Raw genomic sequence first — 17,404 nt, forward strand, 5'->3', positions numbered from 1 at the left:
ACTCCTGAACACATCATAAATGTACTACTTAACACATCCTACATGTCCTCCTGAACATATCCTACATGTCCTCCTGAACACATCCTAAATGTCCTCCTGAACGCATCCTACATGTACTCCTGAACACATCATAAATGTCCTACTTAACACATCCTACATGTCCTCCTGAACATATCCTACATGTCCTCCTGCACACATCATACATGTCCTCCTGAACACATCCTAAATGTCCTACTGAACACATCCTACATCTCCTCCTGAACACCTCCTAAATGTACTCCTGGACACATCATAAATGTCCTACTGAACACATCCTAAATGTCCTACTGAACACATCCTAAATGTCCTACTGAACACATTCTAAATGTACTCCTGAACACATCCTAAATGTCGCACTTAACACATCCTAAATTATCTCCTGAACACATCCTAAATGTCCTCCTGAACACATCCTACATGTCCTCCTGAACACATCCTACATGTCCTGCTGAACACATCCTAAATGTCCTCCTGAACGCATCCTACATGTCCTCCTGAACACATCTGAAATGTCCTCCTGAACACATCCTAAATGTCCTACTGAACACATCCTAAATGTACTCCTGAAAACATCCTAAATGTCCTACTGAACACATCCTACATGTCCTCCTGAACAAATCCTAAATGTACTCCTGAACACATCATAAATGTCCTACTTAATACATCCTACATGTCCTCCTGAACACATCCTAAATGTCCTCCTGAATGCATCCTAAATTTTCTCCTGAATGCATCCGAAATGTCCTCCTGAACACATCCAAAATGTCGCACTTAACACATCCTAAATCTCCTCCTGAACACATCCTAAATGTCCTCCTGAACACATCCTACATGTCCTCCTGAACACATCCTACATGTCCTCCTGAACGCATCCTACATGTCCTCCTGAACACATCCTACATGTCCTCCTGAACGCATTCTACATGTCCTCCTGAACACATCCTAAACGTCCACCTGAATACATCCTAAATGTCCTCCTGAACACATCCTAAATGTCCTCCTGAACACATCCTAAATCTCCTCCTGAACACATTCTAAATGTACCTCTGAACACATCCGAAATGTACTCCTGAACACATTCTAAATGTACTCCTGAACACATCATAAATGTCCTACTTAACACATCCTACACGTCCTCCTAAACATATCCTACATGTCCTCCTGAACACATCATAAATGTACTCCTGAACACATCATACATGTCCTCATGAACACATCCTAAATGTCCTCCTACACATCCTAAATGTTCTACTGAACACATTCTACATGTACTCCTGAACACATCCTAAATGTCGCACTTAACACATCCTAAATGTCCTCATGAACACATCCTAAATGTCCTCCTACACATCCTAAATATAATACTGAACACATCCTAAATGTTGCACTTAACACATCCTCAATTTTCTCCTGAACACATCCTAAATGTCCACCTGAACACATCCTACATGTCCTCCTGAACATATCCTACATGTCCTCCTGAACACATTCTAAATGTACTCCTGAACACATTCTAAATGTACTCCTGAACACATCCGAAATGTCCTCCTGAACACATACTAAATGTCCTACTGAACACATCCTATATGTACTCCTGAAAACATCCTAAATGTCCTACTTAGCACATCCCAAATGTCCTACTGAACACATTCTACATGTCCTCCTGAACACATCCTAAATGTCCTCCTGAATGCATCCTAGATGTCCTACTGAACACATCATAAATGTACTCCTGAACACATCCTAAATGTCCTACTGAACACATTCTACATGTCCTCCTGAACACATCATAAATGTCCTCCTGAATGCATCCTAAATGTCCTCATGAACACATCCTAAATGTCCTCCTACACATCCTAAATGTCCTACTGAACACATTCTAAATGTACTCCTGAACACATCCTAAATGTCGCACTTAACACATCCTAAATGTCCTCCTGAACACATCCTAAATGTCCTCCTGAATGCATCCTAAATGTTCTCCTGAATGCATCCTTAATGTCCTCCTGAACACATCCTAAATGTCCACCTGAACACATTCTACATGTACTCCTGAACACATCCTAAATGTCGCACTTAACACATCCTAAATGTTCTCATGAACACATCCTAAATGTCCTCCTATACATCCTAAATATCCTACTGAACACATCCTAAATGTCGCACTTAACACATCCTCAATTTTCTCCTGAACACATCCTAAATGTCCACCTGAACACATCCTACATGTCCTCCTGAACAAATCCTACATGTCCTCCTGAACACATTCTAAATGTACTCCTGAACACATTCTAAATGTACTCCTGAACACATCCTAAATGTCCTACTGAACACATCCTAAATGTCCTACTGAACACATCCTAAATGTACTCCTGAAAACATCCTAAATGTCCTACTTAACACATCCTACATGTCCTCCTGAACATATCCTACATGTCCTCCTGAACACATCATAAATGTACTCCTGAACACATCCTAAATGTCCTACTGAACACATTCTACATGTCCTCCTGAACACATCCTAAATGTCCTCCTGAATGCATCCTAAATGTCCTCATGAACACATCCTAAATGTCCTCCTACACATCCTAAATGTCCTACTGAACACATTCTAAATGTACTCCTGAACACATCCTAAATGTCGCACTTAACACATCCTAAATGTCCTCCTGAACACATCCTAAATGTCCTCCTGAATGCATCCTAAATGTCCTCCTGAATGCATCCTTAATGTCCTCCTGAATATATCCTAAATGTCCACCTGAATACATCCTAAATGTCCTCCTGAATGCATCCTAAATTTCCTCCTGAATGCATCCTACATTTTCTCCTGAATGCATCCTAAATGTCCTCCGTAATGCATCTGAAATGTCCTCCTGAACACATCCTAAATGCCCTCCCCTCATTGCTTCTCTCTCTAATCCATCCAATTTCAGTTGGTAATTAGATATTGTATTAAATATTGTTGTAGCAGAGAGAGAGCGGAGGTGGAGGTGGGTGCCCAGATGGTAGGGAAGGGGCAGACTGTGTCTGTGTACATTTGTGCATTTGTGTGTGTCTGTATGTGTACCCATATGGTAGGCAAGGTGCAGTGCAGTACAGGCACATCTCATGGTGAATGACAGACTGGGTGGTGAATGCAGTGTGTGTGTGTCTTCTGCTATTCAAAATGGGTCTCGCTGCGGCATCGCTCGTTGCTCGTTTCCCTTCTTCTTCTCCTCCCTCCTTTTCCTCTGCCTCTTTTCCCTTGTGTGTGTGTGTGTGTGTGTGCGTGTTCATGTTTGTGTGTTTGCGTTGCTCCTCCTCCCACACCATATGCAGTAGCTGTGTTTAGCCACCGGGTGGTATGGTACACCATGCATGGAGATGTGAAGGCTAATTCTTCTGACAGCTCTTTCTGCCTGCTAGCTGCACACCCATACACACATGCACAAACACACACACACACATGCACGCACGCACGCACGCACACACGTGCACGCACACACACACACACACACACACACACACACACACACACACACACACACACACACACACACACACACACACACAGACATATACAGAGACATATTCCCACGTACGCACAACCACACATCATATGAGGGTGGTGGGACGGGCTCATAGTAATGGCTGGAACGCAATTGATGGAATTGTATCAAACTCAAACATTTCTTTAGCTGCCTTTAGAAAGTAAAGAATCCCTTTGAAAACAGCCTATGTGGCATCGATATGAGTCAGAAACAGTTATTCTACCAGTCTCAACGTCAACAGTGAAGAGGCGACTCCGGGATGCTGGCCTTCTAGGCAGAGTTCCAGTGTCTGTGTTATTTTGCCCATCTTATTCTTTTCTTTTTATTGGCCAGTCTGAGATATGGCTTTTTCTTTGCAACTCTGCCTAGAAGGCCAGCATCCCAGAGTCGCCTCTTCAATGTTGACGTTGAGACTGGTGTTTTGCTGCCAGTTGAGGACTAGTGAGGCGTCTGTTTCTCAAACTAGACACTCTAATGTAAATGTCCTCTTGCTCAGTTGTGCACCGGGGCATCCCACTCCTCGTTCTATTCTGGTTCGAGCCAGTTTGCGCTTGTCTGTGAAGGGAGTAGTACACAGCGTTGTACGAGATCTTCAGTTTCTTGGCAATTTCTCACATGGAATAACCTTCATTTCTCAGAACAAAAATAGACTGACGAGTTTCAAAAGAAAGGTCTTTATTTCTGGCCATTTTGAGCCTGTAATCGAACCTAAAAATGCTGATGCTCCAGATACTCAACTAGTCTAAAGAAGGTCAGTTTTATTGCTTCTTGAATCAGCACAACAATTTTCAGCTGTGCTAACACAATTAGAAAAGGGTTTTCTCATAAAAAATTATCCATTTAAAATGATACACTTGGAGTAGCTAACACAACATGCCATTGGGTCTCTGTACGTCTACTGTATGTAGATATGCCATAAAAAAAACTGCCGTTTCCAGCTACATTAGTCATTTAGAACATTAACAATGTCTACAATGTATTTCTGATCAATTTAAGGTTATTTTAATGGACAAAAATGTTTTGTTGTTTTTTAAAAACAAGGACATTTCTAAGTGACCCCAAACTTCTGAACGGTAGTGTATACAGTGCCTTGCGAAAGTATTCGCCCCCCTTGAACTTTGCGACCTTTTGCCACATTTCAGGCTTCAAACATAAAGAATAATTTTGCACGCCCAATTTTTCAGTTTTTGATTTGTTAAAAAAGTTTGAAATATCCAATAAATGTCGTTCCACTTCATGATTGTGTCCCACTTGTTGTTGATTCTTCACAAAAAAAATAAAGTTTTATATCTTTATGTTTGAAGCCTGAAATGTGGTAAAAAGTCGCAAAGTTCAAGGCGGCCGAATACTTTCGCAAGGCACTGTATATATTTATTTGTTTATTAATTTCATTATTATTATTTTTATGTACAATTACGTAAGGAATTAGGTAAAAAATTATGTAAAAAATATACTGAAATTTAGAACCTTAACTGCCTTGATCAAGGCACACTTTCTCTGAGATAATTGATTGCTGATGTGCTTCCTGGCATTTGTGTTGTACACAGGTGTTGCTCCTCATGCCTGATTGCATTCACACACATTTTGCCATTGTGTATTTGTATGCTCTGATGAAGGTCTGGCGAACGAGAGATCAGCCTAATTAAATAGAAAATTGTGCACTGATCCTGAAGGTGCAGAAATTCCTTTTCATTTCATTGTTACTCCTTATCTCCTGCACATCAGCAACGGTCGGGTGTACAACAGATCCTTTCAAAAATGCAATGTGTTTGATTTACTCCATCGCAGCCATTATTATCAGCTGTCCTCCCCTCAGCAGCCTCCTGTGTCACACACACACAAACACAGGCTCCAGTCTACAATCTGGAGACATCAAAACAGCTGGCAGTGTGCCAGGGTGGCTCCTCCGTTCTGTCTGTCTGCACCACGGCTCCTACTCTCTAGCTAGACAGCTCTAACCGCCGACGCCAGTCACACACATGGCATAATACCAAAGATGGAGAGGGGGAGAGCGGGAGGGAGAGACGGAGAAAAGGTGTGAAGAGAGGGCAACAGAAAGAGAAGAAAGGGCCATATGAAGAGAGAAAAAGCTGAGGTGAAACATCAGACCAAATATATTTATAACTAACCCAAGATAGATCATCTGTGTCATTTTCAATGGAAGCAAAATAAGCATAGTGGGCAGAACAAGCAAGCAGGTGGACAGAGCCAAGCAACGAGCTAGCGAGATTCTATTTGCGCGTCCTAGCATGTATTTGCATATTTCCGCTAGGGAACAACTTCTCTGTGAAGTGTGCTTGTGCAATAACTAAATTCACCCTTACACTCCTTCTAAACAACACAATATTTAGAAACTTTAGAAAAGGGTCAACAAAATGTGTAACAGATTAAGTTTGGGGGCAGAAAACTGTATTGAGATGGGCTTTTCTTCAATGAGAAAATCAGCAGAATGTCGGCCCAGTTCCATCTCGCTCCATCTTCTCCCACTGCCGGCCACTGGGCTTCCTCTTCTCTCCATATTTGGGAGTGGAAATGCTAACCGGATGCTTCAGATTTATACATCCGGTGAAACATCTGGCTCCTTGTTCTATCTGTGACCAGACTGAAGTGTAATCAGGGTTCAACATACACTGTAATGGAAAACTGTAATTTATATGGACACTTTATATGGACACTACGTATTATCAACAGTAAAAAAAAAAAAATGTACATTTTTAATTGAAGCATACGTAAATGATGGTGCATTGTGAGAACATTACTGCATTGCAGAGTAGAGAGAAAGCATGGACAGAGTAGAGAGAAAGCTGTTGGTTTGGCATAGTATGCACGGCATTCGCCCTGAGGAGCGTGTTAGCTGTCCGATGCCACCTGTGTCAGTTCCTCGTACTCAGCCTGAAACGTGTGTTGGAGTTCCGGGGGATTTGATGCCGGCTATACACACCAGGTCTCCAGTACACCTTCACAACCCGGTGTGTCCTGTTCCTTGCACTCACCCGGAGGTGCGTGTCCCCGGCCCGGTACCACCAGTGCCGGCTCCCCGCACCAGGCTGTTTCGCCGTCCCATCAATACAGGTGCTACCGCCTGTTCGGCGCTACCAGAGCTTCCGCTCCTCAGTCCAGCGCTGCCAGAGCCTTCCTCCTCTTCAGCGCTGCCGGAGTTTTTCGCCTGTCCAGTGCTGCCAGAGCCTTCCTCCTCTCCAGCGCAGCCGGAGTCTCCCACCTGTCCGGCGCTGCCAGAGCTCCCGCCCCTCATTCCAGAGGCGTCAGAGCCCCTCATTCCAGAGGCGCCAGAGCTCCTCAGTCCAGCGCTGTCAGAGCTTTCCTCTCCAGCGTTGCAGGAGCTTCCCGTCTGCCCAGCTCCATCAGAGTCGCCAGTCTGCCCAGCGCCGCCTGAGCTACCCAACTGCCCAGCGCCATCAGAGTCGCCAGTCTGCCCAGCGCCGCCTGAGCCACCCGTCTGCCCAGCGCCGCCAGTCTGCCCAGCGCCGCCAGTGCCGCCAGTCTGCAAGGAGCCGCCAGTCCGCAAGGAGCCGCCAGTGCCGCCAGTCCGCAAGGAGCCGCCAGTGCCGCCAGTCCGCAAGGAGCCGCCAGTGCTCCCAGTCAGCCAGGAGCCGCCAGTGCCGCCAGTCAGCCAGGAGCCGCCAGTCAGCCAGGATCCGCCATTCAGCCAGGATCAGCCAGTCAGCCAGGATCTGCCAGAACTGCCAGTCAGCCAGGATCTGCCAGTGCCGTCAGTCAGCCAGGATCCGCCAGTCTGCCAGGATCCGCCAGTCAGCCAGGATCTTCCAGATCCGCCATTCAGCCAGGATCCGCCAATCAGCCAGGATCCGCCAGTCAGCCAGGATCTGCCAGAGCTGCCAGTCAGCCAGGATCTGCCAGAACTGCCAGCCAGCCAGGATCTGCCAGAGCCATCAACCTGCCTGAGCTTCCTCTCAGTCCTGAGCTTCCTCTCAGTCCTGAGCTCCCCCTCAGTCCCGAGCTCCCCCTCAGTCCTGAGCTCCCCCTCAGTCCCGAGCTCCCCCTCAGTCCCGAGCTTCCCCTCAGTCCCGAGCTTCCCCTCAGTCCCGAGCTACCCCTCAGTCCCGAGCTATCCCTCAGTCCCGAGCTACCCCTCAGTCCCGAGCTACCCCTCAGTCCCGAGCTGCCTCTCAGTCTGGAGCTGCCCCTCAGTCCAGTGGGGCCCGTTGTTAGGGTTCCTAGGCCAAAGGTTAGCGGCGAGGGTCGCCACTCAAGGGACGCTAAGGAGGTGGACTAAGAAAATTATGGAGTAGGGTCCACGTCCAGCGCCAGAGCTGCCACCGCGGACAGATGCCCACCCAGACCCTCCCCTATAGGTTTAGGTTGTGCGGTCGGAACCCGCATCTTGGGGGGGGGGGGGGGGGTACTGTCACGTTCTGACCATCGTTCTTGTGTGTTTTCCTTGTTTTAGTGTTGGTCAGGACGTGAGCTGGGTGGGCATTCTATGTTGTGTGTCTGGTTTGTCTATTTCTATGTTTGGCCTGATATGGTTCTCAATCAGAGGCAGGTGTTAGTCATTGTTGGGTTTTGTGGGTGATTGTTCCTGTCTTTGTGTTTGTGGCACCAGATAGGACTGTTTCGGTTTTTCACGTTTCTTGTTTTGTAGATTGTTGTATTTTCATCTTTATTAAAGATGTACAAAAATAACCACGCTGCATTTTGGTCCGCATCTCTCTCACCAGAAGAAAACCGTTACATATGTTCTAATATGTAAACCTAGCAGTAAACCTGCTTGCACAAATTGCTTGTAATTACTGTAAAATACTGTGAAATACAAGCCCCACCCCTCAATGAATTTCCTTCATTCATTAATTTAGATTACAGTAGCATTTACTTTTTTACAGTATAATATAGTCCAATGTACAGTATTGTACTTTGTGTTTTTAAACGGTATTTGCTTTGCTACCATATTTATACTACAGTAGCTGTACTGTAATATGAAAAACAGAACTGTACTTGACACCGAGCTGCCTGTAAGCTACTGTTAAATTCACAGTAACCCCTTCACAGTGTACAGGTTTTCCATTAAGTCAATACAAAAGAGTACATATGAATACATATGAATCCAAGTTGGCTCACCTCTTTATCTTCATAACATGGAAATAACTTGCACCCCTTATGCCCATATTCTCTCTCCCTCAATTCAATTCAATTTAAGGGCTTTATTGGCATGGGAAACATATGTTAACATTGCCAAAGCAAAGTGAACTAGATAATAAACAAAAGTGAAATAAACAATAAAAATGAACAGTAAACATTACACTCACAGATGTTAAAAAAGAATAGACATTTCAAATGTCATATTATGTATATATACAGTGTTGTAACGATGTGCAAATGATTAAAAAAGAGAAAATTAAACATAAATATGGGTTGTATTTACAATGGTGTTTGTTCTTCACTGGTTTCCCTTTTCTTGTGGCAACAGGTCACAAATCTTGCTGCTGTGACGGCACACTGTGGTATTTCACCAAGTAGATATGGGAGTTAATCAAAATGGTTTGTTTTTTTTAATTATTTGTGGATCTGTGTAATCTGAAGGAAATATGTGTCTCTAATATGGTCATACATTTGGCAGTAGGTTAGGAAGTGCAGCTCAGTTTCCACCTCATTTTGTGGACAATGTGCACATAGCCTGTCTTTTCTTGAGAGCCATGTCTGCCTACGGCGGCCTTTCTCAATAGCAAGACTATGCTCACTGAGTCTGTACATAGTCACATATTTCCTTAAGTTTGGGTCAGTCACAGTGGTCAGGTATTCTGCCACTGTGTACTCTCTCTCTCTGTTTAGGCCCAAATAGCATTCTAGTTTGCTCTGTTTTTTTGTGAATTCTTCCAATGTGTCAAGAAATTATATTTTTGTTTTCTCATGATTTGGTTGGGTCTAATTGCGTTGCTGTCCTGGGCTCATCTCCTTCTCTCTCCCTGCCTTCCTCCATTCCTCATTCCCAGTACTACCATTGACTAACCTCTCTCTACCTCTCTTTCGCTCTCTCTCTCTCTCCCTCCCTCACGTCCTACTGTGTGCCCTCCTTCTCTGTCAGCTCATTAGCAGGGATGGGAAACATTAGACCCGTAGAGTGAGAGGCAAGGAGAGGAAATCATCAGACTGGGTACATTCACAGCTCTCTCCTCTATGCTGTCTCCTCCCCTCTCTCTTCTCTTCTCTCACTCCTTCCCCCTCACTCACTATCTCTGTTCTCTCTCTCTCACTCTCTCTTTTTGTTCTCCTATAACCACCACTGTCACCAAAAAAGCTCCTGAATTATGTATTTCTTAATATTTGTGATATTTCCTAATACTCCTACTGTCATTCACACTACCCTATTCACTGAAACTGAGAGAGAGAGAGTGAATGTCCTCTGCCTCTGAAGCCCACAGAGAACAGTGTGTGCATACCGTGTTACAGCTATGCCTGTTCCAACATGGATGTATAGACCTGTGCTATTTGGTGACTATTTAATAAAACAATGTCATAATAGTGGTGAACTATGCTGAAACATGTACAGGCTGTGTAGGGCCTTACAGAATACATTTACAATACATACACATTCATGATGGTGCTATTTTTTTTACGATTCCATCTGCGTTTATTGCCCATTTGGTGGGTTTTCTTGTGAAATAATCTTAAACTGTTCAGCTATTTATGCAGTAGGGATGAGCAATTGCAGAATTGGGTGAAAAGAAGTGAAGTTGAACATCTGTGCAACAAAAATGTTGCTGTGTTTCAGATTAAACACCTGCATGTGTTTGAGGTGAAGGCAACAAATGGACAGAGTAAAATCACAAACTAAACTAAGTGACTAGAGGTCGACCAATTAATCGGAATGGCCAATTAATTAGGGCCGATTTCAAGTTTTCATAACAATCGGTAATCGGTATTTTTGGACACCGATTTGCCCCCAGTTTTTTTTTTACACCTTTATTTAACTAGGCAAGTCAGTTAAGAACATATTCTTATTTTCAATGACAGCCTAGGAACGGTGGGTTAACTGCCTCGTTCAGGGGCAGAACTACAGATTTTTACCTTGTCAGCTCCGGGATTCATTTTTGCAACCTTCCGGTTACTAGTCCAACACTCTAACCACCTGCCTTACATTGCACTCCACAAGGAGCCTGCGTGGCAGGCTGACTACCTGTTACGCGAGGGAAGCAAGAAGCCAAGGTAAGTTGCCATCTAGCATTAAACTTATCTTATAAAAATAATCAATCTTAACATAATCGCTAGTTAACTACACATGGTTGATGATATTACTAGTTTATCTAGCGTGTCCTGCTTTGCATATAATCGATGCGGTGCCTGTTAATTTCTCAGTGAATCACAGCCTACTTCGACAAACTGGTGATGATTTAACAAGTGCATTTGTGAAAAAAGCACTGTCGTTGCACCAATGTACCTAACCATAAACATCAATGCCTTTCTTTAAAATCAATACACAAGTATACATTTTTTAAACCTGCATATTTAGTTAATATTGCCTGCTAACATGAATTTCTTATAACTAGGAAAATGTTGTAATTTCTCTTGCGTTAGGGTATATGCAGCAGTTTGGGCCGCTTGGCTCATTGCGAACTGTGTGAAGTCCATTTATTCCTACTGATGTAAAGTGTCTCTGTAAACAGACGGTCAAATTGGCTCCAGTGATCTGAGGAGGATGTTGATTGTCACAGCTTGTAGCTAATCAGCCTACAGCCAATCAGACGGGTCAGGAGGTCAACGCTGGGCCGAAACAGGAAACACAGACAGATGCATGCACGCACGGACACACACACGCACACACACACACACACACACACACACACACACACACACACACACACACACACACTTACACACACTTACACAGCCTCTGAGCAGTCAGAGTGCTGACTGGCCAAAACCAGGACAGTCACAGTGAGCGACCGACCATGCTGAACTCTGCTGCTTGCGCAGTACAGTAGGCACTAATAGGTTACATCACAGCAACCTGAATCCATACTACCCAATTCATCTACAAATACAAATGACAAATGGGACCTGTACAGTACAGTAGCTCATAACACAGAAACTTACTTCCACAAATATATACAAAATCTACAAATATCTCACTTCTTCTTACATCTACAAATACAACAGGAAAAGTGTGACTGACTCCAACAAACTGGCTCCCAAAGAGAAAATGACAATTGAACAGCATTCCAAATCCCAGACTTTAAGTAGTGAAGGAGATTGGATGTTTTTTTTTATGTTGTAGACAACTGGAGAATTAAAATGATTCATGATGCATCACGGAAGATGGAGGGAAAGCATTATATGGGCTGTGTTTCGGGAGGCAGATAGCAAGGCAACACAATTATAATAAACAGAAACGGTATGTGTGTGTGTGTGTGCGTGTGTGTGTGTGTTTGTATCTGTGTGTGTGTCATAAACAGCAGCATTTGTCGATAAGGCATCCAGGCCAGTATGGCATTACAGCAACGCCTCCCAGTAAAAACAAGACGCAGCCGAGTGGGACAAGAGACAGCAGTATCTAATTACATGGTGACAGAATGAAACATACACACGCGTTCAGTCACGCATGCTTACAAACGCACGCACTTCACAAATGCATACAATATTTTGTAGACTAAATACATATTGGGTTCCAATGAAAAAGCAAGGTTATGATTTTTCCTTGATCAATGTCTAACTCGGTTGAAATGCCAAGTGATTGGAAATGAATTGCCAATATGAAATATGGTTATCTTCCTTTATATGACACAGAACACCAACACACAGTGCACTACAAATCTTTATGCTAATTACATATACAGTACCAGTCAAACGTTTGGATACACCTACTCATTCAAGGGTTTTTCTTTATTTTTACTATTTTCTACATTGTAGAATATTTATGAAGACATCAAAACGATGAAATAACACACATGGAATCATGTTGTAACCAAATCAACGTATATTTTAGATTCCTCAAAGTAGACACCTTGATGACAGCTTTGCACACTCTTGTTTAACACTTTTTTGGTTACTACAGTAGATGATTCCATATGTGTTATTTCATAATTTTGATGTGTTCACTATTATTCAACAATGCAGAAAATAGTAAAATAAAGAAAAACCTTTGAATGAGTAGGTGTGTCCACACTTTTGACTGGTACTATATGTCTTATTCACAGCAAAGGGGCATCCTTGGAGACTCTCAAACTCTCATTTTCTCTCTCTCCCTCTACCTACTAATAGTTCCCCTGCTCTCTACACCTCAGATAGGAGGGAGGAAGAGGAGGGAGAGAGATGATATTCCACTCGGAGTCCGGTCATGAGTGAGTGGTTTAATGAGCCAAATTGTTAGCAGGGGAAGACAGCCATTTTACAGTGCAGTTTAGGAGGCCTATACTTTCACTCACAGGAGGCTGCTAGGGGAGGACGGCTCATAATAATGTCTGGAATGGAATAAATGGAATAGTATTAACCACATGGATACCACGTGTTTGGTGAGTCTCATAGCATTCCACTGATTCTGTTCCAGCCATTACTATGAGCCCGTCCTCCCCAATTAAGATGCCACCAACCTCCTTTGCCATCACTGTAGCTATGCCCCTCATTCCCTCATTATCTCTCTCTCTCTCTATGACACTATGTCTCTCGCTCTCTGGCTCTCGTTCTCTCTTTCCTCCACCTCTTTTTCTTTCTTTCTTTCTTTCTTTCTTTCTTTCTTTCTTTCTTTCTTTCTTTCTTTCTTTCTTTCTTTCTTTCTGTAATGATGTGAACATATCCTCTCTTAAGCCTGATTGTGCTAAATGTGTATTTTATGTGTTTATTTGTGTTTATGGCCCTGTTTTCTACCACCATTTCATTTTAACCAGTTAATTGCCTTTCATTGAATGTGTGTGAGCAACATTTGAATATCAGCACAGGTTGGCTAATTGCTAATTGTAGGCTCCTCCAAAGTAATCGACCTAGTGAGCTACATGTGTTTAATGTTGGTGGGAGAGTGCCAGAGGCAGATAGATAGTTTATTTTATTCTTGGTCTTAGTCTTTTAATGCTGCTGTGTTTTGTATTCATCTATTTATTGAAAATAAATCTTATCTTAATCATATTTTTGAAGAAACGATTCCTGACTGTTAGTGAAAACCTTTTCATGTGAAGGGCATCAGTCAGCTTCTCTATCTCTCTCACTCTTCATCCTCATCCCCAACATATATATTTAGGATTCACATTATGTTGTTTGCATTCTTGGAGTTGGTAACTTATGCCCTGCTATTAAATAGTCCAACTGACAGTACCATGCAGCCCAGAGTGTCCACTATACACACACAGGCACACACACACAGAAGCAGGGAGGTGGTGTCTCCTCTCTCTCCTTTGACAAAGCATCCCAAATCTGCAGCGTGTGTAATGAACGGCTTAAAGCCCTTCTCTTTTAATGCAGCCTTTGATGTCAATTGTATTCACATTTCATTCTGATGCCCTCCTCCCCTCAATTCTCCTTTCTCCACCACCTCTAAATCCCACACCTGCTTCTTTTTTCCTCCACAGGACAGTGCACAGCGGGGTAAAGTAAGGCTAGTGAGAGAAGGGATCTACGTTCATAACCTGAATGTAAACTGACGTCCTGAGGGAAGTGTACACACACCCACCAAACAACTTGGAGTCCAGCAGAATATAGAAATAAACACACCCAGCAAACTAGTCAGCGCTACGATACAGAGACCTTTCAACAAAATAGTCACAGAGATCTTTCAACAAACTAGTCAGCGCTACGCTACAGAGACCTTTCAACAAACTAGTCACAGAGACCTTTCAACAAATTAGTCAGCGCTATGCTACAGAGACCTTTCAACAAACTAGTCAGCGCTACGCTACAGAGACCTTTCAACAAACTAGTCAGCGCTACGCTACAGAGACCTTTCAAAAAACTAATCAGCGCTACGCTACAGAGACCTTTCAACAAACTAGTCAGCGCTACGCTACAGAGACCTTTCAACAAACTAGTCAGCGCTACGCTACAGAGACCTTTCAAAAAACTAGTCAGCGCTACGCTACAGAGACCTTTCAACAAACTAGTCAGCGCTATGCTACAGCGACCTTTCAACAAACTAGTCACCGCTATGCTACAGAGACCTTTCAACAAACTAGTCAGCGCTACGCTACAGAGATCTTTCAACAAACTAGTCAGTGCTACGCTACAGAGATCTTTCAACAAACTAGTCACAGAGATCTTTCAACAAACTAGTCAGCACCAGAATACAGATCTTTAAGCAAACTAGTCAGAACTAGAATACAGAGATCTTTCAACAAACTAGTCAGCACTACGCTACAGAGACCTTTCAACAAACTAGTCAGCGCTACGCTACAGAGACCTTTCAACAAAGTAGTCACAGAGATCTTTCAACAAAATAGTCAGCGCTACGTTACAGAGACCTTTCAACAAACTAGTAAGCGCTACGCTACAGCGACCTTTCAACAAACTAGTCAGCGCTATGCTACAGAGACCTTTCAACAAACTAGTCAGCGCTACGCCACAGAGATCTTTCAACAAACTAGTCAGCGCTACGCTTCAGAGATCTTTCAACAAACTAGTCAGCTCTACGCTACAGAGACCTTTCAAAAAACTAGTCAGCACCAGAATACAAAGATCTTTCAAAAAACTAGTCAGCACCAGAATACAGAGATCTTTCAACAAACTAGTCAGCACTAGAATACAGAGATCTTTCAACAAACTAGTCAGCACTAGAATACAGAGATCTTTCAACAAACTAGTCAGCACTACGCTACAGCGACCTTTCAACAAACTAGTCAGCGCTACGCTACAGAGACCTTTCAACAAACTAGTCACAGAGATCTTTCAACAAACTAGTCAGCGCTACGCTACAGAGACCTTTCAACAAACTAGTCAGCGCTACGCTACAGCGACCTTTCAACAAACTAGTCAGCGCTATGCTACAGAGACCTTTCAACAAACTAGTCAGCGCTACACTTCAGAGATCTTTTAGCAAACTAGTCAGCTCTACGCTACAGAGACCTTTAAAAAAACTAGTCAGCACTAGAATACAGAGATCTTTCAACAAACTAGTCAGCACTAGAATACAGAGATCTTTCAACAAACTAGTCAGCACTAGAATACAGAGATCTTTCAACAAACTAGTCAGCACTAGAATACAGAGATCTTTCAACAAACTAGTCAGCACTAGAATTCAGAGATCTTTCAACAAACTAGTCAGCACTAGAATACAGAGAACAATATTTTATTTTTACACAAGCATTGTCAGAACTGTGTAAACAATCTTGATCTTGATCTCAATCTCAACTTCCAGCAACTAACCAATCAACCAATCACTAAAAACACGGAATGTGTCTAACGTCTATCACAAGAGTCACAAAACTCTTTACCAATAGCCATGCAACAAAACCAGAAACAGATGAAATACAGAGCAAAACTGTTTAAAACCTGATGTCTTACCCCTCTCACAGGAGCGTCCCAGGTATCCCGTCCCTGAGCAGTCACAGACGTAACGGTTCCATCCCTCCCGGCAGACACCGTTATTCTGACAGGGGTTTGACAGGCACTGCTTGGGCGGCTCTTTAGAGCAGGATGGTTTGACTCCGGTAGCCTTCTGAACCTCGGCCATGCGGCGGACATCTTTACTCTGGCCATCGATGAACAGGTCCCGGATGCAGCCCACGTAGCCATAGTTCAGGAGAGCCGTCCACACCTGAAGAAGTGGATTAAACATTGGTTAATAAAATGACTAACAGAAATGAAAGTGCACAGACTTTTGTGTGATAATGTAACAGAAATGTATTGTTTGATCTTTCAGAAACTCAACCTAAACGGGTATATACCCCCCTTTACAATACTGAAATCCAATCCTATCATAACGTACTTCTGTGGGGAAGACCAGGCCTAGTTTATTCTCTGGTAGTCCTCCCAGGTACAGGTTATCATCCAGGTCCAGGATCTCACTCTCTCCTGGGGCCGTGTAGGCCTGGCGCTGGGTGTTGATGGAGATGGTACCTGGGTGGAGACGGGGAGAGGGTTGGTGTAAGTATTTGGGGAGGATGAAGTGTTGGGGGATGGACTCAATTCCATTTCAATTCAGTTGATTCGTTATTATGGACAAGATGGATCCTGAATGTAACACACATCAATCAATAAACAACTGTTAATATACTGTATGTTATTCACGTCAACGGAACAGAATAAAACTCCTACTACAGCTGCAAAAACACCAATAAAAACCTGATTAATTACAAAATGGTTTAATACAGATGGAGCAAGAAGTTTAATTACAGGGTTAGGATATTCTTCTTCTGGAATGAATGTTAAACATACCTGGCTTCAAATACTACTCAAAATATTTAAAATGCTTTCGCTCTAGCCGGGTTTGCACTTTTTCGACTCTCTTATTAATTCCATTAAGCCAAGCAAACTCAATCAAGCACAGATAAAGTATTTCTTTATAGTATTTGAACCCAGGTCTGTGGTTCATGAAGCAGTTAAGTCATATAGAGGACTGCAAGCCGAGGCCAATTAGGAATCTGTGATCCCATAGAAGTAACTCTCCGTTCTATTCTCCTTGTACTTCCCCCATTGTAAATCTCCTTTATCTATACAGCAGCGGTCATAAAAGAATAACAGAGGGGCTAAAGAAAAGAGAGAAAAATGGGCGCCCCCTCACACCCTCTATCATTTTCAGAGCCGAACCAAACAACAAACAACAAACCCCATCTTGGCCATCTTTTCAGAGTGATTAACGAACTGAAGCTTGATTCTCTCGCTCCTCTCTCTCTCTCTCGCTCTCGCCCTCTCTCTCGCTGTCACCCTCTCTCGCTGTC

The 17,404-nt window shown here is 43.2% G+C and overlaps 1 protein-coding gene across 32 annotated transcripts in view; it reads right to left on the reverse strand.

Moving 5' to 3' along the window:
• LOC110498787 (neurexin-1a) overlaps window positions 1–17,404 on the reverse strand; it is a 560,879-nt gene that overhangs the window by 319,211 nt on the left and 224,264 nt on the right. For all 32 annotated transcript variants that reach the window (XM_036956170.2, XM_090212981.1, XM_090212979.1 and 29 more), the window contains 2 exons: window positions 16,453–16,583; window positions 16,029–16,281 (listed from right to left, as the gene is read on the reverse strand). In XM_036956170.2, coding sequence (XP_036812065.1) covers window positions 16,029–16,281; window positions 16,453–16,583 — 384 coding nt within the window. The remainder of the gene's footprint in view (window positions 1–16,028; window positions 16,282–16,452; window positions 16,584–17,404) is intronic.

Source organism: Oncorhynchus mykiss, chromosome 20 (genome assembly GCF_057628025.1).
Source record: "Oncorhynchus mykiss isolate SJ-2025 chromosome 20, ASM5762802v1, whole genome shotgun sequence".
Taxonomy (NCBI): Eukaryota; Metazoa; Chordata; class Actinopteri; order Salmoniformes; family Salmonidae; genus Oncorhynchus; species Oncorhynchus mykiss.